This window comes from Brienomyrus brachyistius, chromosome 23 (genome assembly GCF_023856365.1).
Source record: "Brienomyrus brachyistius isolate T26 chromosome 23, BBRACH_0.4, whole genome shotgun sequence".
In the NCBI taxonomy this organism is placed as follows: Eukaryota; Metazoa; Chordata; class Actinopteri; order Osteoglossiformes; family Mormyridae; genus Brienomyrus; species Brienomyrus brachyistius.
Genome location: NC_064555.1, coordinates 21,172,983 through 21,195,614, shown reverse-complemented (window position 1 = coordinate 21,195,614; position 22,632 = coordinate 21,172,983). Strand labels below are relative to the sequence as shown.

At 48.7% G+C, this 22,632-nt stretch overlaps 1 protein-coding gene across 1 annotated transcript in view; it reads right to left on the bottom strand.

Annotated features, from left to right (window-relative positions):
• LOC125718891 (cytoplasmic dynein 1 intermediate chain 1) overlaps positions 1-22,632 on the bottom strand; it is a 48,733-nt gene that overhangs the window by 2,495 nt on the left and 23,606 nt on the right. Inside the window, 11 exon segments of the mRNA XM_048993184.1 lie at positions 1,404-1,529; positions 4,334-4,474; positions 7,863-8,007; positions 8,216-8,349; positions 8,594-8,707; positions 9,263-9,268; positions 9,270-9,410; positions 18,443-18,568; positions 18,778-18,877; positions 19,500-19,662; positions 21,754-21,843. Of these exon segments, the coding sequence (XP_048849141.1) occupies positions 1,404-1,529; positions 4,334-4,474; positions 7,863-8,007; positions 8,216-8,349; positions 8,594-8,707; positions 9,263-9,268; positions 9,270-9,410; positions 18,443-18,568; positions 18,778-18,877; positions 19,500-19,662; positions 21,754-21,843 (1,286 nt within the window).

Below are 22,632 nucleotides of genomic sequence, written 5' to 3'. Positions count from 1 at the left end.
TTGCACCAGGCCTTACCGTGCCAGGCCTTACCAATGCAGGCCTTATTGCGCCAGGCCTTACCGTGCCAGGTTCTTATGGCCCCAGGCCATACCGTGCCAGGTTTTATCGTGGCAGGCCTTATTGTGCCAGGCCTTACCATGCAAGGCTTTTTTGGCACCAGGCCATACCGTGCCATTCCTTTCCACGCCAGGCCTTACTGTCCCAGGTCTTACCATGCCAGGCACGAGCGACTGCAGCCGGATTTACATGTTGACTGCTGTGAATCGCGCCATTGTGCCGGAGCTCCTCGCCGAAACCCGAGCTGTGAAAATCCGACACAACAAGACAGCTTCCACACAGGCGGAGACGCCGCGGGCCGTAATTACACACATTCAGAAAGGAATCGACACGCTGCAGTCGCTTCCAGCCCGGGGCTCTTAAACACGAAATTAGCGCACAACCGTTTTAGAACAGAAATCGGTTCAAGGCCGCCCATAAAACAGAATGCAGAAACCCGTGTAAAATTAGCCGGCTGTGTGAGGTCCCTGCACCGAGACCGTCGTCAGTTTGGATGCTCATCCATGAGCAGATTCATTAGATCATTTATAAGAGAATTTAAGGCAACTGGTGTTGAGGAAGCATTTCAGCATTTTTGCCCCAATCCCTGCCTCATGCTCTCGTAACGTAAGCGATGTAGCCTTTCGACAACAGACCATGCAGTGAAGATGGCTAGATGCAGCATCGCTCGCGCACCAAACCGTTCAGCGGCAGCAGCTCCGCTGATGGCCGCCCAGGCCTCGTTAACCCGGGACCACACATCGCGCCCCGTGCTCTCCAATTACAGCTATGCGGTGGTTAAAGATAGCAAAGCCACACGCGTGTAAAGGCGAAGCGGGGGGAGCTGCCCAACATGCGTTCATGTATGTGCTTACACATGTGTCACAAGTAAAAATGACATAACTAAAATGTTTCAATTAATTTACTTCATATAGAAACAACTTCTGAACACTATATTATTATGGACCTAAATAAAAGAGTTACTAATGGCTTGTTCCCTACAACCCCATCCACCCTCGAAAACCATTAATACTAAAGGCTATAGCTAGAAATTCCCTTATAGAAAATATGAGCTTGGGCCCCCGCTAGGATTGTCAGTCCCCGAACAAAAACGGGGTGTGCGGTAATGAAATCTGCTGAGAGAGTGACGTGCCTCAATGGTAGAATTTCTCATCAATATACTCAAAAACAGCAGGCAATGCACAGATTCTAAGCTACCTAACTGTGTGTCTTTGAACTGTCCGCCCAGGCATCGCTGGATGATATAAAGAGTGTAGTGGGAGCTGTTCAGCATATGAACACAGTAAGACTTGAGCTTCAGGGGCTGCAATAATGCTGGTGCAGAAGGCCACACCCGTTACTTCACCTCTCCTACATCGTAGATCCAGACGCGGCCCTCTGAGTCGCCCACGGCCACCTCTCTGCCCGTCGGCGCCCATCGGACACGGTTCAGCGCGGGGGAGCCCTCAATGGTCACACTGGCAGCGGGAACCTGCCAATCACAGAGAGCCGTTAAAGCTGAGAGCCGGCATCGGTCATATGGGTCTCATATGTGGCTGATATTAAATCAGACTGTCCATTTTCCATCTGCTTATCCTTGTCAGGGTCATGGGGGTGGGTGGGGAGGGGGGGGGGGATTCTGGAGCCTTTCCTAGGCAGCATAGGGGACAAGGAAGGGTACAGGACAGGGTGCCAGTTCAGTGCAGGATACACACACCCAAATCAAACATCACGGGCAATTTAGAGATCCTTACGTATCAAAAAAAAAACCCCCACAGGAGATGGAGAAAATGGAGGAGGGATTCAAACCCCCAACCCTGTGAAGCAACACCCACTGAGCAACAGAGGGAGGTTCACTACACATTATAACAGAATGCATACCATGCATACAGACAGCACCCAAGGGACAGGCATGGTACAGAGTCACAGACTGCCGAAGAACACTGACCACATGGGGAGGTCATGGGAAGCAGGTCACCATGGCAACCGAAAGCTCACGACCCAGAGAGCAGCGTTGGAGACGCGGCACCTTGGGAGGGGGCCGAACTGCAGCTGTGTGCCGTGAGAGCGAAGCTACAGGGGGTCGGGGTCTCCCCATTCCACATGGAAGCTGGAAGCTGCTGTCGCATTCGCTCCTAACGGCATAACCGCTCAGCTGACAGCGGCAGGTACACGTGGCTACAGGCCGAGTGTCACTGTTGCCAATAAACCCACTGCCAGGGACACTGAGGTGCGACCAGTTAACGCCAGCAGTGACCGGCTCTGGGGTCTCTCTTCCAAAATGGCGGGTCCCGGATCTCTTCCCACCGGTCCAGCAGCAATGGACCTAGTCTCCTGGCTCTGACGGGTTGTTAATTGACTTACTTTGACTCGGGTATGCTGGTGGCGGAGATTAAACCTGGGACGGCTGGGGGGGGGCGGTTTTTGGGAAGCGGGTCCCTAGCGATGGGCTGCGACTGCGCAGCATAACTGCACGGTTGCCGGATGCTCCATCTGCCTGCACTGATAGCTCCTGCGGCCATGTGACCTACGGCTGAAGAGCATCTGTATGCTGAACTGTGTATTTATTCTACATTACAATCAACCACACCACCATCCTGAGCTGAAACATCTTGCTATATGTTATGTACTGTGCAAAAGTCTTAGGCAGGCAAAAAAATATATATGTTTAAATAACTGTCATGTTGGTGTAAAGCTATGCTGTTACACCTAACAAAGTGTGTCATCTTAGCCATTTCAAAACCTCTGCTAAAATAACCCTGTTATTTCCAGCAACCATACAACACGCCCGTGTACTTTTTGACCTGACCACTAGCCCACCTCATATATCTATTAATTATCTCGTTCACTTTTTTAACTAATTAAATGAATGAATGAATTGATTGATTGATTAACTAAGCAAGCTGGTGGTGAAATTTAATAAATACATAGAATGGTTCGGCTGCAACTGAGGAGAAGGTCGGGAACTGAAGTGGTGATCATCTGTCTATCCAAGTAGATATCAGTAACTTTTTGAGAACAGAAGACATCTTTACTAATTTTTATTGTGTTACCTGTAATTTTCATATGTTTGTATGTTAAATTATATTTTTTTGTTGTAAGAAAATGTGCACCTACTACCCAGATAAATAGCGTTAAACATTTCTTTTCAGTGCCTAAGACCTTTGCACAGTACTGTACGTTACACAGCCATAAAATCTAATTAGGAAAATCAATTAGCATCATTATTGTGGCTATTATAGTGGTGTTTCATGAACACATCACAGCTTTATATTGTGTATAATTACATTAATAGATGTAAGTATTTTACAGTATCGCTATGTTGTAAATGCTCCACTACCTAAGGTGTACATTAGCTTCCGTCTGTCCGAGCTCTGCTTCATGATAAAAGTGCTCTGTAATTTATTTCCACTCATTCATTTTATATATGCATTTAGCTGCTTCACCCTTAATTTCATAAATACGGCATTGCTACACGATACGAAGTCCTCGGGATTAATATCTAACTCCCTTCCGGTGAGGACGGCCCTTGACTTCCGTAGGCCGTTTCACCACGGCAAAGCCGCAATCCCGCTCTGACAGAAAAGCGCCCGCTGCAGGTGTCAGATCGGGAGGGGGGCATTGGAGGGGGCCGGGGAGTCTGGCTGGGCATCAGCGGCGACGGCGGCTGCTCTCGTCCTCCCGCAATGCGTGCAATTCCTATTCTGGAATGATGTCGGACTCATATTCTCAGAGCAGGGGCATGTAAACTCAAGCTTCTACCACTAACACTTATTGCACAGTGTAGTTTATTCCAGCATTATACAATCACAGCTAAGACAGACTGTTTACCCAAATAACAACCTATTTTATTGTACTGTACAACATATTTGTCTACTGCTAAGTGAAAATTGATTTTTAATTTGCAACACAGACTACTGTGTTTTATATTGTAGTTCATGTGTCAAGAAATGTATTTATTCAGCGTTAATAGAGCTGTTAAAATTGCTTTTTTCAAGCCAGCTGTATATATAAATATTGATGCTGGCTGCCTTACGCCTTCGCGTTATTAAGTTCGTGGGACTGCAGGTGACTGTGGCTCTGATAGGCCGCGGCGAGCCGGTAGCCGGGCGACCTGAGAGGAGCTCAGGGGAGTCGCTCAAGGCCAAGTGCCTCTTTTTGTTTTGATGACATGTTGGCGACAAGCCAGCTGTGGTTCTTTTCTGGAGCTGAAAGAAGGGAACGCCCCCCCCCCGCCGGTACCGTCCCGCCCCACCTCCCCCCGCCCCGTCGGGGCCTCGAGGGCAGGAGCCTCACCTCTGTGTCGCTGTTCAGGTTCCACAGATCCAGACGCCCCATCCCATCCACGGTGGCGAAGAGCGCAGGATGCGCGGGCGACCACATGACGTCGTACACGTAGTCGGCGTTGTCTTCAAAGGAGTAGAGCGGCTTGTTGTGCTGCAGGGGGCGGGTGGGAGGGGGGGGCAGGGAGACTGAGTGGCGCTACAGGAGCCTCGGGGGCTGTCTGGAACGGCCTAATTAAAAACTCTGCACATTCATAAAGTGTCATAAAGCTGCAGCAGATGAAAGCCTCCCGGAGGTGTACTGTAACTTTAGGGTAACAGCTGTCGGCAGCAAATAAATAAGAGAGGCTGAAGGGAGAGCAGGAGGAGGAGGAGGAGGAGGAAGGGGAGGAGGCCGTCGCCATTACTCAACATGATTCTAGACAGGTAGACGGGCCTGAGTTCCTGAGTCCCACCAAAACACCTCCTGAATCCTCAGTAGCTGGGGGGAACGTATCCGGCAAGAAGAGTGGCCGGCAGGTTGGAATCAGGGGGGGCTGAGGGGAGGGAATGAGGGGGGGCTGGGGGGAGGGAATGAGGGGTGACTGGGGGGAGGGAATGAGGGGGGACTGGGGGGAGGGAATGAGGGGTGACTGGGGGGAGGGAATGAGGGGGGACTGGGGGGAGGGAATGAGGGGGGACTGGGGGGAGGGAATGAGGGGGGAATGAGGGGGGACTTGGGGGAGGGAATGAGGGGGGACTGGGGGGAGGGAATGAGGGGGGACTGAGGGGAGGGAATGAGGGGTGACTGGGGGGGAGGGAATGAGGGGGGAATGAGGGGGGACTTGGGGGAGGGAATGAGGGGGGACTGGGGGGAGGGAATGAGGGGGGACTTGGGGGAGGGAATGAGGGGGGACTGGGGGGGGGGAATGAGGGGGGACTTGGAGGAGGGAATGAGGGGGGACTGGGGGGTGGGAATGAGGGGGGAATGAGGGGGGACTTGGGGGAGGGAATGAGGGGGGACTTGGGGGAGGGAATGAGGGGGGACTGGGGGGTGGGAATGAGGGGGGAATGAGGGGGGACTTGGGGGAGGGAATGAGGGGGGACTTGGGGGAGGGAATGAGGGGGGACTGGGGGGGGACTGGGGGTTTGGAATGAGGGGGGAATGAGGGGGGAATGAGGGGGGACTGGGGGTTTGGAATGAGGGGGGACTTGGGGGAGGGAATGAGGGGGGACTGGGGGGAGGGAATGGGGGCAGCAGAATGTCGCTGGTCCACCTGCTCACCAATCCTCCACCCACTTAGACATGCCTTCCCACCAGGCTGAAGCCCGTTTCACAACAGCTGTGGAGGCACACAGCAAGGGACCCAAAGAGTAGCCCAATCCGAACGATTTAGGTATTAAGGAAACAATAAAGCATGTTACACATCAATAAAACATCCTGTTTTACTGCCTCGCAGGCTGCAGATGACACACGACTGAAACTCAACATAGTTCACAGAAACGTCTTTCTGCTCGCGGTAAAGTAAAGATTGAGGTGAACCAGACTTCAGCAGAAAACGCATCTGAAGGTGACTCATCGCTGTGCTGCAGGACCTATAATGAGCTTATGAGCCCCTCAGGTCCCAGACGGTGCCAGTATCGGCTGCCCCTGGGTTTGCCACAGTGTCAAGAACAAACATAGCTCAGGGATCCCCTATCAGCTCAGCCCTGTCCTGCCCAGCCTGATTCAGATTAGGCTTCCTTAACACGCATTTCCAGAGGGAAAATGACACCCGATTACAGCGATCACGCAGGAAGTCGCGCCGAAAGGTGTGCGGAACAAACGCTCCACCGAGTATCACCTGTAAATTTAATCTGTACCAACACCGCTAAATCTTTACGGCGCCGTGCAACACCATGCTTAAATCCCCCACAAAACAGGATTCCACCCCAGCTGCAGGTCAGGACGGGATGGAGAAAGTGATTCTGCAGCCTAATCCCAAGAGACCTGCGAAAGAAAAAAAAAATCCCCAAAGACAATACTGTCTGTTAGCCTCCAGAGAGATCGACATATCATCCCAGCACGAACAACAAGGTGGTTCTCAGATTAACGTTTCAGCAAATACTTATGATGTGCTTATGATACAGTCAAGATGAAAATGTTTCCAGCTTTAAGGATAATTTTGAGTAAAAAGCATCCCAGTCCTTTCAGTTTGGATGTTAAGCAAGCGCGCCAGTTACTGCTATCCAGTTTCATTTTTAAGTCATTCATTTCCAGTAGGTTCTAAAATAACACCACAACATCACGCGGTGTTTTTCCATCCACTTTTTCAAAAGCCTGCAAAAAACTAGATCTTTATACGACACAGAATAAAAAAAAAATAAAACTTTGTCAAACTTGTCAACTGCTCAATATTTTCAAGAGACACGTATTTTCACAGCACTACTGCTGGCAGGAGGCAATAAAAGCCTTTTGTGCCTACACGTCTTTTGAAGGTTGCCACTGGAAAATGTATACAACATTTCCTGCAGCACAGAGCAGTGGGCAGCTGTAAATCTCTGGGGCAGCCAGAAATAAGCAAAAGTCACTCAGAAAAGGTGTGCCCGGCACCCAGTCAATAGGCTGCATTTTTGTGGTTTCTATCAAAGGAGTAGGAGTTCTTGCTGAGCTGGGAAGGGTAGACATGTTCTGCAGAAGCACAACGAGATCTGCAAGGCCCCGGTCCCTGGAGACACGATATCCCTCGTTCGAGAATTCACGGCTGACACCTCGGCGTAATCGCTTGGACACACATTCAACAAGATCCTGCCTGCGGAGGATTATCTGAAACGTTAGACCAGCGTTCTCCCAATCATAAAGCGGCGTTACTAACGCGTTAAGTACTGTACAACATGGCCGTTATAATGAATTCAGAGTGATGACAGCGCTATGGCATTGATCTCAGAGGTTTGATGACCTGGCATTTCATGCACTTGCTAGCAGGGTGGAATAGGGGGACGTGGTGCCTTGCTGCCTGTTTTATTGAATTATTGGGTCCAAATTGCCAACTTTGGGACTTCCTCCCTGTGCAGGCCTCTCATCTTTATCTACCAGGCCCATCCATGGCCTTTAAGATGGGCCCACCCTCTCCCAGCCCACAGCCCCCCCCCCTCCACCCCACCATGGAAGCGGGCCAGACCTCTGTCTCCAGGGGTGAAGGGCAAAAACGGAGAATTATGTCAGTACAAGTGACTCCGCCCGCTTCTCTGCCTGTGGTTTGAGCCTCTATCAAGAGCTCAGCCCTCCTTCCTTCCTCTGTCACTGGATACATTTTTTTTTTCTCAGACTGCACGCACGCCTAAGCAAACACGCAGCCACAGGCACTCATCCCGGCCCCCGGGGCCTAGCCAGGGCCCACTTTCCTTTCCATCATAAGGAAATGCTTTATCGGTGCCATCGTGGACGTGCTATTTTTCCGTGGGACGTGAAAACAACATGGCCGACCGGCACCCAGGTGGGCCGCGGCGAACGGAGACATTGAAGAGCTGGCGTGAGGCTGACTTTAGGGTAGGACATGCCAGGAAACGTGCAAGCATGGTACCTTGGTGTTCCACAGCTTGACAGTCCAGTCGAAGGATGAGGTCACGAAGAGGTGAGAAAAGTCAACATGGCCGACAGCGTTGTGACAGCTGATCCCTGTCACCGGCCCCTGGTGACCTTCGAACATCTCCCCGATTCCTGCTTTGCTGAACATAGCAGACAGAAGAGAGTTAAATGGCTGGAACAGACTGGGATCAACCGAGGGACGGCGAAATGACCATGTCACCACAGTAAATGGGAGCGAGGAGCCCGCAGATCACATGGTGCCCAATGCAGTGTGAGCATGTGAGGTGTCACCTCAGTGCTGTGTGTGCCCCCCCCCCCCCCCGGCTGTCCCTGGAGGTGCCCCCTGACCTGCCGTGTCGCGAGGCAGTGTATACTGCCCCCTCCTCGCTCCCCACCACAAAGTTGTTGACATCGCTGGCAGGAAAGGCCATGCAAGTCACTGCTACCGGCTTGGATCTGTTGTATACCAGCTCCATGCTCTCCTGTAGGATAGGGGTGCCGGGGTGGGGGGGGGGGGGTGTCAGCATGTGTAAAACCACCTCAATCTCTTCCCCCCCCCACACCGTGAAAACATTAAAAAGTATATTATGACACTGCAGCTACTAGCAGCTCTTCTACATCATTCCAAAAATGCATTCTGGTACCTTCCTGTCACCAGGGTTTAGTTTTGTGTGTGTCTGACGACTGCAGCCTGTCAGTACCCCCCCCCCCCCCCAATGTGCTCACCTGGGGCTGGGAGAGCATATCCAGGCTCCAGGAACACATCTTCCCGTCGGTAGAGACCGTGATCAGGTTGTTGGCGTTCTGCGTGCCTACCACGTTGACACAGTACACAGGGTGCTGCAGGGGGGCGCAAGAGACATGGGGGGGACACCTGACCAAACACTGACCAATCGTATCGCTCTAATTAATCACACGATTTGGTTCTTTGAGGACAAGCCAGCAAATTATATGTATTTCTAAACAAATCTTTCCTGAAACATTTTTTTACGTAGGTTTATCACAAACAAATGTAAGAGTCAATTTTTATAAAACATACACCTTCACTTTAAGATTCCCCTAGCAGATAGTCTATGATTACATGATACCTTTATATGCAAACTTGGCATTTATGCAGCGCTCCATGTAAAAACATCAAACTAAGCGATCGCTGCCCCCAGCCAGGTCTGATTTTTCTCTCAATGGCCCCTTTCAGCAGGTTGTGGCAACACCGGGACTGAAGACAGCCAGCCCGTCATTATGGAGCCTGTGAACCAGCAGCTCTGTCAGGCACCAGGCCAGCGGGGCACCAAGGCACAGCCAGGGACATGTACTCTTCATTTGCAATGTCTGCCCCCCCACCAGTCCAGCCCAGTCCCGGGGGGGGGGGAGAATGGGTCCCTTTGTCCGACTCACGGTGTGGTGCGCTGGCAGACAGGGGCGTCCTCTGCGCAGGGGTCCTCCGGTGACTGCGGTTGTCCCACAGTACGATTTGCCCAGAGTATGTGCCCCCCACCACCAGGTTGGGGTGAAATCGAGCGAAGCCGACCGATACCACCGAGGACTGTGGGAGAAAGATGGGGAGGGGGCGGAGGACAATGAGGCCGATTGTGGCTCCCGCGTGACGGCCACTCAGGCGAACGCCGCCCCCAACCCAACCCACGATTTTTACATTTTTCTGCTATTCTTGAGTGGTTAACGAGCCCTTCAATAGACTTTTGTTTTTACCATCTTTAAAATGTCAGTATTGCATCAAATTGAAGATCCATCCCCAAAGCTCCGGGTTAGACAGGAGTAACTGACCTCCCTGCAGGTCCGGCTGCTTTAACATGCCTGTGTAATATGTTACATACATGCAGGCCAACACACCACGCCTATGCCAGATACATACACATGTTCCAGTTTAACGTGCCATGTATTCCAATGTAAATATCCATACAACATGCCAATGCCCAAAGCCAACACAGGATACATATATATGTAAAACATGCCTGTGTAATATACACGGGTTTCCCCTACTGTCCATAAAAATGCAAAGGTGAAATGGAGTTGACAAATTGCCTATAGGTGTGAATGTGTGTATGAAAAGTATGTGTGTGCATTGATTTTCCTGCCTTGTGCTCGTAGCTTCCGGGATAGGCTCCGGACCCCCACAACCTTGCACAGGACAAGAGGGAATGGAAACTAGATGGAGTTTATCTGTATAGTAAGGCCAGGGGCCAATACCATGGGGAATTCTTACCACGGACGTCATGCAGACACGCGCATGGATTTTCTCTCAATCCAAACAATGCATCTTGCCATGAGCACCTATGACCGTGCATGGACAGGTCGACCGTCGCTGAACATGGCTGCCTGGTGGAATGACCCTGTCTTTTTCTATCATACAATTTGCTAATCTGAGCAGGTCCTTATCACTATTCTAAGCCGGCGCTCATCTTGACAATGGCCAGGTCGCAGCGGATCAAGCTCCCTAATAAGACCAAGAGAAGAGCTGGCCGTTTTCTTTGAATAACCAGGCTTCCCAGTCAGCAGAGCGGAGACACAGGCACGCTCTCCCAGTAGCTCATCTGTGGCCGAGTGCTGTGCACCGAGTTCATTTTAAAAGTGACTGGAAAAGAAACCAAAGCAAAAGCAAACACGAGTTCTCCTTCTCCTCCCTTCTGGAAATACGGTTCCCGAAAGGCTACCAGAGCTGCCTCAGATATGTGGCGGTTACAGGGCTCTCAAAATAAACCCCGGCCTCGGGGGTGAACGAGAAAGGCTCGCACGGGCGATCAAAAACCATCACGGAGAGATTTATTTATACCCGAGATGTACAGAAATCTGGTTTAACATTTAATGGTCGGAGCGAAGGAATTTGCGAAGAATTACATGATAAAGGGGACTGTGTGACATTTCAGTGGGAAGACATACGGAAAACGTCCAGAACAATCCTGACAGCATATACAAAATTTCCATGTGGAACTAAGTAATAAACATGTCAACAACAAATATTAAAGTTAATAAAAAGCATGGCCTGTGACGGATATGTCTAGCAAAACAATATATCGGCTTATTCCGATACTTCGCAGATGTTAAAAATTAAAACACTATGGCTACAGTAAAAGTACTATAATAAAGTTAAAATCCTAAAGGCAATATTTTATGGCGAAATACCTGTCAGTCATATATTGTACGACGAATATGGACTGTCCTGTCAAACCACATTTATCGTGCCGACGATATGTTTGAACGCAGTACGAGATGAAGATGGAAAAAAATGTCTTCTGCTGCTATTCATGCTGCCTGTTGAAGGCGGGAACTACATATGCCCTGGAGAGAAGCAGGGGTCCAGCAATGATACTCCTGTCTACCCCTGACCTGCATCTATGAAAATCTATACCAGAATAGACCCCCTCTATTCTGTACCACTTCCCATTTTCTAGCATCCTGTCACCTTAACCACCATGGAGGCAGTTACATGGCAACCTTCATCGCGAGGTCTGTGGCTGTTCCTGATTGGTTCCCAACCTGTCTTTTGCTGGCACCTACTCATTGCGCTACCAACCAACCAGCTAACAACCAGTTCTCACTGGAGCTTGTAATGTGAGAGCATATACTTAACAATCCCAATCAGAGCTGTCTACTTGACCTCGACTCACTTCTCTGTCCTGTAACCACTGCATGGGAACCACATTAAATGCTGATTCATAAAGTCAGAAGCATATATGAGTCAGGACTACCACAACAGTGAGCCATCGACCATGAAGTCATCAATCAAGGCCTTCATTAAATATTATGACTAAGATATAAAGAAACATTCCGACCAATGGCAGCTGTTTCCAGAAGCTTCCATCTCAAGGAAGGCTCCTTCCTCACATCAAAGGAATTCTTCTCCAAAGGCCATTCATGAATGCCATGCAATGCAATCCTGGCATGTGTGATGGAATGCGACACCCATAGATCGTCACAAGTGACATTATGAAGTGTTAATTTGTAAATAAATGCCATAATTGTTTGCCCAAAAATAAAGGTGGCACTCACTAACGATGGTTAAGTGGCACCGTATCACGTTTCGGCCTGCTACGATGGGGCGGATTTGAAAGATACACCCTTTGTAACACTAACCGTGCTCGATTAAGTAATGTTGTGTATGTCATTTTTTAAACAATCGTTTTAAGAAGCCGGCAAGGCCAGATGAAAGGGAACCACAGAGACAATGACAAACAGAAGCTCTTTGTGATCTTCCAACAAGCAAAGCATGCTAGCAGAGCCTAGGACGCCCCTCCTGATTCGTTCCTGGTTTTTACAACCAGCAAATGTCTGGGGACATGATCCCCCCCCCCCCAAACCGTCACACCCCAAACATCAGAACTGTTACCCTCTTGTGCACAAATGAAGCATACCTGCACTAATCGTCCCTTCAGCACAGCCCCAAACTGATGTCTCATGTACGGCCTTAACAACTGTGATCATAATCAGCAGAATGATATTGGTGCAGTTTAGTTGGTTATACTAGCCCTGCTCTGGAAGAAGGCACACGATCGGAACAGGACTTAAAACCAGGTGCAGGAATGTGTTTCAGTCTCTCCATGGGACATTTAAGCTGGATCTACACTTCACATTAAATCGACTTTGTTTTGCTAACATAATATCACACGATGAGTACGGCGATCACTGTTTCGGCACAATGCCTGTGCAGGGTTGCCGCGGTGAACTTTGTCATTTGTTCTGATCCCATCCACTGTCCAGGATAAATGTGATGTGGCAGGGTTGGTCACCAGGACTCATTATGCAGTTACCAGCAGAGGTGGAGATTCCAGGTCCAGAGAGTACAAATCCAGACCAAGATTTTGTTTCAACCAACCAGTTGAGTATAAAGAGTCACAGTCACAGAATACTCAACTGGCTGGTTGAAACAAAATTTCTGGACCGGAAATCTCTGGTCACCTCTGGTTACCGGTATGCTTTGCACTGTACTTTAAATACTGAAAATTAATACATATATTCATCTATTTCTGTTAATAGTAAATATCATAAGCATGTAATGTTTGCATGAGAAATGCGTGTGTTTCGTTAGCATGTAACCATGATTGCCGTGTAAACCGATGGCTTCACTGCCTGCCTGCTGCTAGTATTAAACCGATGGCGGCTGTTCAACTTCCATTTTAAAAGAGCTGTCATGACTTTCATTAAAATGACTCACGTACTCACCACAGTATGTTTATTTGCACTCTGTATGTGGGTCTGTTGCATCAGCCCTCTAGGGTTGTAGCGTGACACAGAATGAACACAGCAGTGACGTTGTTTTAAACATGCGAAAGATTGTTCTTGCCGGGGTTGGTTCTGTTTTGTCCGGACATACATGTGCTGTGGGTCCCCAAGGACCGGAACGGCGAAACACTGCTGGTGAGCAGGGGTGTCAAACTCCAGTCCTGGGGGGCCAGAGCCCTGCACATTTTTGGGTTTCTTCTCATTTAACAGACCTGATTCAACTCCTAGTGCTAATTACCACATAGTTCTTGAGTGGAATCACTTGTGGTGGAACTGGGTAAGAACTAAGCTACACTGGGGCTCCGGACCTCCAGGACTGGAGTTTAACACCCCTGCTGTAGAGGGTTGATCACACTACTGGAGCAAACCTTCAGGAGCATGGCTCAGTCAAATGTAGGAGGAAATAGATGGCAGACCAACGCATGCTGTCCTTTAAGGATACAACCATACACTCATATGTAAAGATGACATATTTACCTAAAGGGACTCAGTGCTATTTGAACATTTTTGTTCACACTAGGGAAAATGTAGATGAAAGGTGCACCAGTGTTAGGTGCAGACTGGCTACGGGGACACTTGTGAAGATGGGGCTTTTTTACTCAACTCCGATATCACATGGGCTATAGGGTACCTCACCCATTGGTCGATCTCAGCGTGTTTCCAGGGCGACTGCAGGAGATGATTAATCGATAATGCTTTTTTTCATTGGTGGCCAACCTGTTGGATTGCGAACAGCAAGGGTGATGCGGGGATGTAGGACCACAGAAATGGAGATGGGGTTCAGTCCGAGAAGCTCCTTGAACGACATTAAAAGACAATCCACACCTATGGAGGCAAACTAGTCTGTAGGATGTCCTGCTCTAAAACGTTATGCAACCCGTGATGGTAAATGATTCAAGAATTTCCGTGTACATTGCCTTCAAAATACAGCAATTACCGCTCTACAGTGATGAACAGCTAGACTTGAGGTTCCACCCAAACCTTGACATTCACACCACTGCAAGTAGACTGAAGGCAAGATCTAAGCGCAAGGGTCATGCATAAACAGAAAATAAAACTTTACTTGATATTTTGTTGATACTTTACAAATTTAATCTGACATTATCCAGGAGGTTAATTCTGATTTACTTAAACCTTGATAGGTTACGCATGAAAGAAGAATTATGCCCCCGTCTTTCAACCTCAATATTCCTCAAAATGCCAAGCTAATAAAATTGCTTAAATTAGTCCCGACAGCCTGGTGTAAGTCTTCTGCCAAATAAAAATTAGGTTCTGTATTAAATCAACCCCATACTGATGTAATCCAAAAGTATGGAAAGTATGAAAGCGGTCATGCGATTAATTTTAAAATGCCAAAGGTCTGGGGTTTCTCCCTCTCTCCTTCTCTCCCTCTCTCTCTCTCACGAAAATGAATGCAGTGTTTATTTTATTTTAGCTATGACACTCTCCATAAATGGCTTCGTGCCACTCAAGCTACCAAAACCACCCAGGCTCATTCTAGAATGTTCTCATTGGACACACGAGCCCCAGAATCCCAGCCTGGGCACCTGACCGCAATCTGATTGCGGGCTATCATGATGATTGGAGCACGGAATTTATGAAGTCTATCGACAAACTCATGTTTCATGCAAAACGCCAAGGACTCAACAAAGCAGGATCCGCTGATGGGACGAATCTCGAATGGATGAAAAACTCAAAACTGCCCTGAATCATAACCTTCGTTACCTATGCTGTGTCATGGAGCAAATTCAATTTTTTTCCTGTAACGCTAAGTGGTTCCGGGCGACCTGATTATAAGGGTAGGAAGAGTTCTGCTGAGAATAATACACAAGGCAGACCGCTGATGAGAGATGGCACTGACAGGGGGATTAAGCAGGGACACACTCTCCCCATTGTTACCCCTTAACTGAAAATGTTAAACCCATTTGTCAGAGGGGGAATTACCGTGTAACAGACCATATATTCACAAGCGCCCATCCAGTGTCTCCTCTCCGGCACCACAATCATATGTTTCTCTGCACGGCTCATCAGAACCAGATGGGCCGCGGTGTCTTCCAGCGGCATCCGTTTTTACGACACCCCGTGGATTTTGTCACCGTGTGGTTTCTGGCACCGGCCTTGCGGGCCCATATCTCCATTTCACAAAAAAAAAATAAAAATTAAATCAGGGTCCACAAACAGGCGATCTGTTTTTCAGAGATTCGGGGGGGAAAAAGCACCTCTGCATTATGACCAACAGAGACGCCTCGTTGATACACTGAGGTCAACTGTGGTTCTGCGTAAGATCCACCTGACCCCATAACTTTCCTACAGAGACGGACCCATCCCCCGCCCATAATCCAGGGTGATTTAACAGAACTCACAAACCGCGACGATAACCAATCAACATAAACTTCGATGCAGTCAGTAAGAAAGAATTTGTGGTGCAAAGTGAGAATATGCGCCACTTGGGGCTCCGTGTGTTTTCTGTAGATCTCGTTATTAAATGTTAACTGTTCTTGGAAAGGAAACCTGTACATTCGCAACAAATTCAAACCAAGGCGAGCAGGGGGCAGGTCCTGTGTTTGAATAAATCTCACAGTGTTAGGGAGGGTAGATTGTCCAACCATCTCACCATGTGCTGTTATCAATGTTGACCACTTATCATTATTTAAATGAAGGCAGTGGTGGCATTTATTTCGCTTTTAGCTGAACTGTTTTTAATTGTCTTCCTGCTGACTTCTTTAACACGCGGGGGGAGGGTAATTCAGCTAATGCCCGGTCAAACCACAAGATGGTCGCTCCATTCTTGGTTCTTTGGATGCTGTGAGTAAGGTTTTCCCTCTTCCCCCCCAGGCCACGCTCCTCTGGAGCAAGTCTGTGAGAGTCACGCCATGAAAAACGAGCAGAGCTAATAAAATGCCGCGGACGGCGAACGCGATCTGACAGGACGAGCGGGAGCGGCAGGATTCGCGGGCCGCCATTGATGTGGCGTGACGGAGCCCACTTGAGAGTGGCTGTGATCTTACCAATATACACAGGCTGCCCGCGCACGCCGATGACGACCCAGAGGGCCGAGCGGCGCCTGGAGACCCAGGGGCAGGGCGAGTCGACCGCACCGGCCCCCATGCTACCGCCGCCAGGGCTCCGATGGTTTGCGGCCGCCACCGGAGAAGGTTCCAGAAGGAGGGAATGGGCGAGCGAGAGAGAGCGAGAGTGAGAGAGGAGCACATGAAAGGATCCCTTGCGGCCAAATCTGGAAAAGGGTTCAAGGACGCCGAGAGGGGCTGGCCGGGGCTGCCAAGACGGAGGGGGGTGCGTGTGATTGAAGACGCGGAAGAATGAAGCAGCGGTCGCTCACGGGGTACCTCAGAAAAGCGTGGTTTCGGGGTTAAATCGCAGAACATGCTCGCACATTAAGATTTATCAGATCCGGCATAACAAGAGAAGGAGCCACTCTGTTTATAATAGACCCAGAGTAAAACAATATCCAAAGCTGTCTGTCTCTTTTATCCAATTCCAGTTAAAAGTGCAAATCGGGCGCCAAGTGATTATAAATGAACTTTTTTTTTTCTTCTCCAAAGCGGGGCCAGTGCCCCAGGCCACAGGGACAGAGACAGTGTGTGTGTGTGTGTGTGTGTGTGTGTGTGTGTGTGTGTGTGTGTGTGTGGGCGTGCATGATTGCTCATGACCCCCAAGAGCTGAAAAGTAAATTTGGCCGGGCCCAGTGGTAAAATGAATACAGTTTCATTTCTCCAAGCTGGAAGCTCTCATTTGTAGGGACGACACAGAAGATTCACTGCACCCATCTGATGTGTACGTTTTACTAAACAAACCTAACGAAAAAAAAAATCCAGCATTTGATTTGATGTTATTTTAATATCAGCAGGATAAAAGGGCCTTCTTGGCACTTTCAGCACACGCATAAACAAAAAGGGTCCTTTGCATTAGTTTCAATATTCACCAGCATTCTGCCAAAACGCAGGCAGGGAACTCAAAACACTAATGGGATAATGATGTGTGGGTTCAAAGCTGTTTTTAAGACATTATCTAAATATGAAATGTCGCAGAACCCCGCTTTTATGTGCAAATTACAGAATCCGTCGACGGGAGGTGAGGGGACGAGCTAAAATCGGTACCACCTACTAGCGAACTGCCATTACTTTGGATTATCCAATGTAGACACCATTAAGATAATACTGTTCTCTTTTTGACTGGTTACTTCATAATTGTCATATGTTCATCCCGTCAAGATACTGTTTGGAAAGATAAAATAATAGTATATTATATCCTATATTTGTGCATTCTATTATGAAAATGTAACTTTGAAGAAGAAAATTTATGAATATATATAACCATACAATCACATGACCTTGAGTGTCACCAGGAGGAAAGTTTGCAAAACTTTTTCTGCAACATAAACAAACATGAGCCGTCATGTATTTCCCTATTTATCTATATTAGAAAGAAACCATATGTCTCTTTATACCTGCAACGGCTTGAGCCTAAAACCAAGACAAGTCTGGCATGTCACCTTCACTTCTTAAATCACAAAGGCATCTTTATGAAAATCATCGTTACTAGTCCCTAAACTCAGTGGCAACCCAAATTCAACAGGGGTTATTCCAAATTAGCAGAGATGGGAAGTTCAGGTCCAGAAAGTACAAATCCAGACCAGGGTTTTGTTTCAACCAGCCAGTTTAGTATAAAGTGTCACAGTGACAGAGACTCAACTGGCTCCTTGAAACAAAACCTTAGTCTGGATTTGTACTTTCTGGATCTGAACTTTCCACCTCTGCAAATTAGCAGCAGAACCTGCAGAATTCAGTTCAACTGTTGAGCAACACACTATGAAGCATCAGTCTCAAAACATTAATCAAACACTTTCCATTTGTTACCATGACACCTAAATGGTAAAAGGATCAATGCGTGATTATTTCACTTTCTCCAAGCTGTTGTGAGTTTTTGTTTAAAATTTAGGAAGGTTGCTACTTTTGTAGAAGTACAGGACTCTCCGTGGTGTATAAACATCACTTTCTCTCTCACTGGGAAAATGGCAGTAGCTCTGTTGAAAGGCATGATATTTCTCGTCCAAACTTTTGAATAATACTATTCACATAGGCAGCATTCCCTTGTGCACTGAAATTGGAGTTACACAACTGGAAAATGTGTTTTTTTTTTTTTTTATTTTACACTGCTTCACTTATGCATAACGAAAAAGCTTAATTCGACACATCCTCCAGTAAAACATCAACTGCAAAAAAAAACAAGATGCAAACTGGTTGAGAAGCCGCTGCTAGGTGACAGTGCACTGCTGGCCACCACTGCAGAGAGTCCCTCAGGGGAAGCAGAGATGATTACCTGACAGTGGAAAATATACTCCGGCGTGGTCTTTTTGAACTTCATGTTCCACACCAGGGCGACACCATCAGGGTCATGGGGGGCGTCTTCGTTGTTGTTGTAGGACGCCACCATCAGTTCAGGGTACTGGGCATGTGGGGGGGGGGGGGGGATTTACTCAAACTTGAGGAGTGGGTGTAATGGTACACATTCAGCATATATGTGACCCGTTGCCACGAAATTAGTTTTTAATGCCACGAAGTCGCACTGGTACAGCTGCACCCATAAGACTCATTTCGTGGTGATGGGTCACATATATTCAAAAGGCCTGAAAAAATACATAGGAGGGTCCTCACCTGTGGAGACCAGTCCAGACAGGTGACCACTCGATGTCGGGACCAGTGCTCATCGTAGAACAGGCGGTTGAAGGAGAGATTAGATCCAGCCTGAATGTCCCTGAGTGTTGAGCAGTGATTTAATTTATCATCACAACTTGGATGGATTGAGTCTTTGAAGATTTAAAGGAATTATTAGAGAAGTCAGTGCTGTGTGCAAGGAAGGTATTCTAAGGCAGTGTGTCCCATCCTGGTCCTCAGGGACCCCCAGGAGGTCTGTGTTTTTGCTCCCTCCCAGCGGGGAGCAAAAACGTGGACTGGCTGGGGGTCCCTGAGGACCGGGATGGGAAACACTGCTCTAAGAAAGTAATCATAGTGGGAGGACATGGTTTTCAAACAAGACAGCAGGGCAGCTGAGTAGGGTGAGCCATTAAAGAACTACTACCTACAATTATTTGGCTCTTTATATTGGCTCCATAGGCAGATTTCATCAACACAGGAAGCCAGGCTTGACATAGCACTTCTCATATTCCCAAGGCAGTTAACTCCCTGCATCAGGAAAATCCCCATCCCCTCTGGCATGACCCTTCCCTTCCCAACACAGCCCCACCTCCCCAAAAAGCTACATCCTAACTAGCCCCGCCCCCACAGCATAATCCTACCCCAGATGACACAGTCCCACCTATCATAACAAAGCTCCACCCACAGTGTCACAGCCCAACCCCCTGTGACATCAACCTCACCCCTCCTTAGCATCCAGGTCACGGCCGCTGTAGTCAAAAAAGATGTCCGAGTCCTCGGCCAGTGCCCGCTCCACGACACGGATGCTGCAGTCGAAGAAGATGAGGAACTCGTCCGAGTGGAGCATCTGCTGCTTCTCCTCCTCACTCAGCTCCCTAGGAGGTGCTGGACGGCACACAGGTCACACATAGGCACGTGAGGCAGAAGGCAGGATGTACAGCTAACTCTGGCTCACACTGCACCAATTCACCAGAACAACTGCAATAAATTATCTAATCTAAGTACACTTTCAGATTCGCTTTATTCCGAAATTATCTATTGCAGATTACATTTTAACATATAAGCCCCTCTAAAAACATGCATGCAGTCTGTATAAAGCATTGAGGTAAATCTGTGGTATAGATCATTTGTTTTCTCTATTGCCAATTGAAATTAGCAAAAAAATATCTCAAAGTCTTCACTGCTTTTATTCATCGTTCCACATTTCAAAAGTTGGCATTTCCAGCTATGTGAGAATTTGAGAGGCCATGACAGAGTTAAACTAGACACAAAGGAGGCAGACTAGAAGCGTGATGGTCGGGGAAATGGTAAAACCATGGGGAAGATAATGAGTAAATATATAAATAAACACATAGGGCTCTCGGCGTCTTCTGTGATCACGATCAGGCCGCAAAATGCAGGGGTTTTGATGTGATTCGGCCCAATTTTCAGCAGAGCTCTGAGAAGACCCCCCCTTTGATCTCGGCTCCTTGATTTGTGCTGCCTAGTCCGACGGCTCGTGAGCAAGACAAAGGGCTGATCAAAGTGTTTTCCAGAGTCCGAGTTAAAGCCAGCAAGGTCTGATAGGAGCCCATTGACAAAGCTTTATTTGGTGCAGAAGTTCTTTACTATATGCTCACACAAAGAGCCCACTCTGCAGAGACTTTGAAGTCAGGACAGAGGTCAAGTGGCACATTTTTAATCAGCCTTGACCCAGAATGCCAGCGACCGATAAGGCAGATTGGGCACAAAGATCGGAGTCCCGTGCTACAGGTCACACGTGAACGGCCGCTCGTCACGGAAGCTGCTGAAGGATGAAACGGGGGCCAGGGGCAGGGCGGGGGGATCGCACTGGTTTCGTGTGGCACCACTGAGAGTACGACAGAGGTTCCTTGGTGGGTGGGACCTGCTGGGGGGTGGGGGGGGGGGGGGTTGGAGACAGTCATCGCTATCAACAACGATCTAATTTTCTTTATTGCGGAGTGAGAAATACCAGAAGGTCACCATTGGGTCTCAGTGCCCGGATCTCGGCCTTGTCCTGCTGACCCTGAACGTCTCGAGTCGTAACTGTGATCAGAATCACAAAACTGCCGTGAAGTCTATGCTCTCGTCGCGCCCCTCCCAGGAAATGACGATCGAGATAATACCAAGGAACCGGCCAGCATCCTGCCTACAAGCTGTTATCATACTTACCGTCATCATTTCCTGAATTTAATAATATATATTTAAACACTTCGGCTATGATCTCTATATACCAGGCATTTCTTGTAGAAAGGAGTTCAATAGCTGCATGATAACGTCCAAAAATGCGAAACGTATACAAAATAGTAGGTGAAAATTATATTTTAGGTGAAAATCTGTTATTAGACGATGCATGTTGTCAGCAAACACAAAAAAGACTGTTGTTCGACCAGTGCTTGAAAATATAGATATGAAAATATAAAAGAACCCAGAACGGTACTGAAAGAAGCTCGTAATTAACTGTGCGCTCTGGGTAAATGCCGATATGCTTAAAAGTCACGAACTGAAGCGGAAGGCTTTCCTGCAATAATGAGCAGCCAACAGAACCGAATACGGCCGTCTTGGGCTCGGTGCTCAGCGGGGAACTATGTGTCGACCCCACATTCCACCACGCCTCCGTCACTGAGTCATCGGCGCTATTACAGAAGCTCCTCGCCTGACAGGTCACACCTGGGGAGAACTTTCCAGAAGAGCCCCTATCTCTATCCAAAGCGCTTAATGTCGAGCAGCATGGCTGCTTAACCGACGTGAACCTCATAAGGAAGGAGATCCTGTCGATTCTCGATGGACCTAGCAGGAGATCATTGATGGGGCTGAAATGTTAGTTGTAGCTGAATTCAGCACCTGTTGCTGCTGCCTGTACTGGACCAGCACTGTGGTTTCGGGTTTAGTGCCAACAGACGTGTTAGAGGAAGCTGACAGGCTCCATGAGTTTTTGGATGGTGGTGTTAAGGGTCACTCAGTGCCCTTCTTTACCTTCCTTTGCCTCCCGTTTCCCCTCTTCCTTCCGAGGCTCCGGCTCAAGCTGGGGGGCCGGCTCTGAGATCTCCTCATCTTCATCTTCCTCTGAGGATAAAACAGAAGAGGTCATTAACCAGTATAACAGGCCGTAACCCTACCTTTTTAATCAAACAAACACACAAGGCAGATGCTGGGGGGGGGGGGGTGGTGGTGGTGCAGCGATTCTGATGTGCTTGGAGATTTCATGCTAGTCCCAGATAAAGCTCGTGGTGAATCAACAGGGGCTGGTGGGTGGCTTTATCCGCTCATTCTGCGTTAACAGGATCATCATCAGACACGCCATCACAGCACAGCCGCGCTCCTCGCAATGCAGGGACACCCTGTCAGCGTAAGGCAGGGCTGGGCCACAATTACGTGAATATAAATACAATTAATATATGGAGAAGGGAGCGACGTGTGAGTGAGCTATACAGCACCAGCCGGCACACAGACAGTTTAGGAAAGCCCCTCCCCAGTGAAAACACAGGCACAGTGGGAGGCACCAGTAAACACCTGCCCCCTCCACTGGCAGTGTTTGGGTAAACCCCCCCCCCCTTGCACACACGGACCCCCGTGACCCCCCAGCTGCAGATGGAGTAGAGGGCCGCCTCCCGTAGGCACCTGTTGCTGTGCTGCGACGGCCCCACAACGCGGCTGTCTGTGGGAGCCCCATCCCCCCTCCCTGACCCTCCACTGGAGGTTAAGTGGCCGGGGCCAGCCAGACAGCGCACCCTGGCTCCCAGCAGGAAATGACTCCATCGCAGCAGGCGTGTGGGATCACGCTCAGAATGCGTCCCGCTGGCATCACGCCGGCACAGCGCGGGATCAAAGCCCGCCGCTGTTACGCCGGCACAA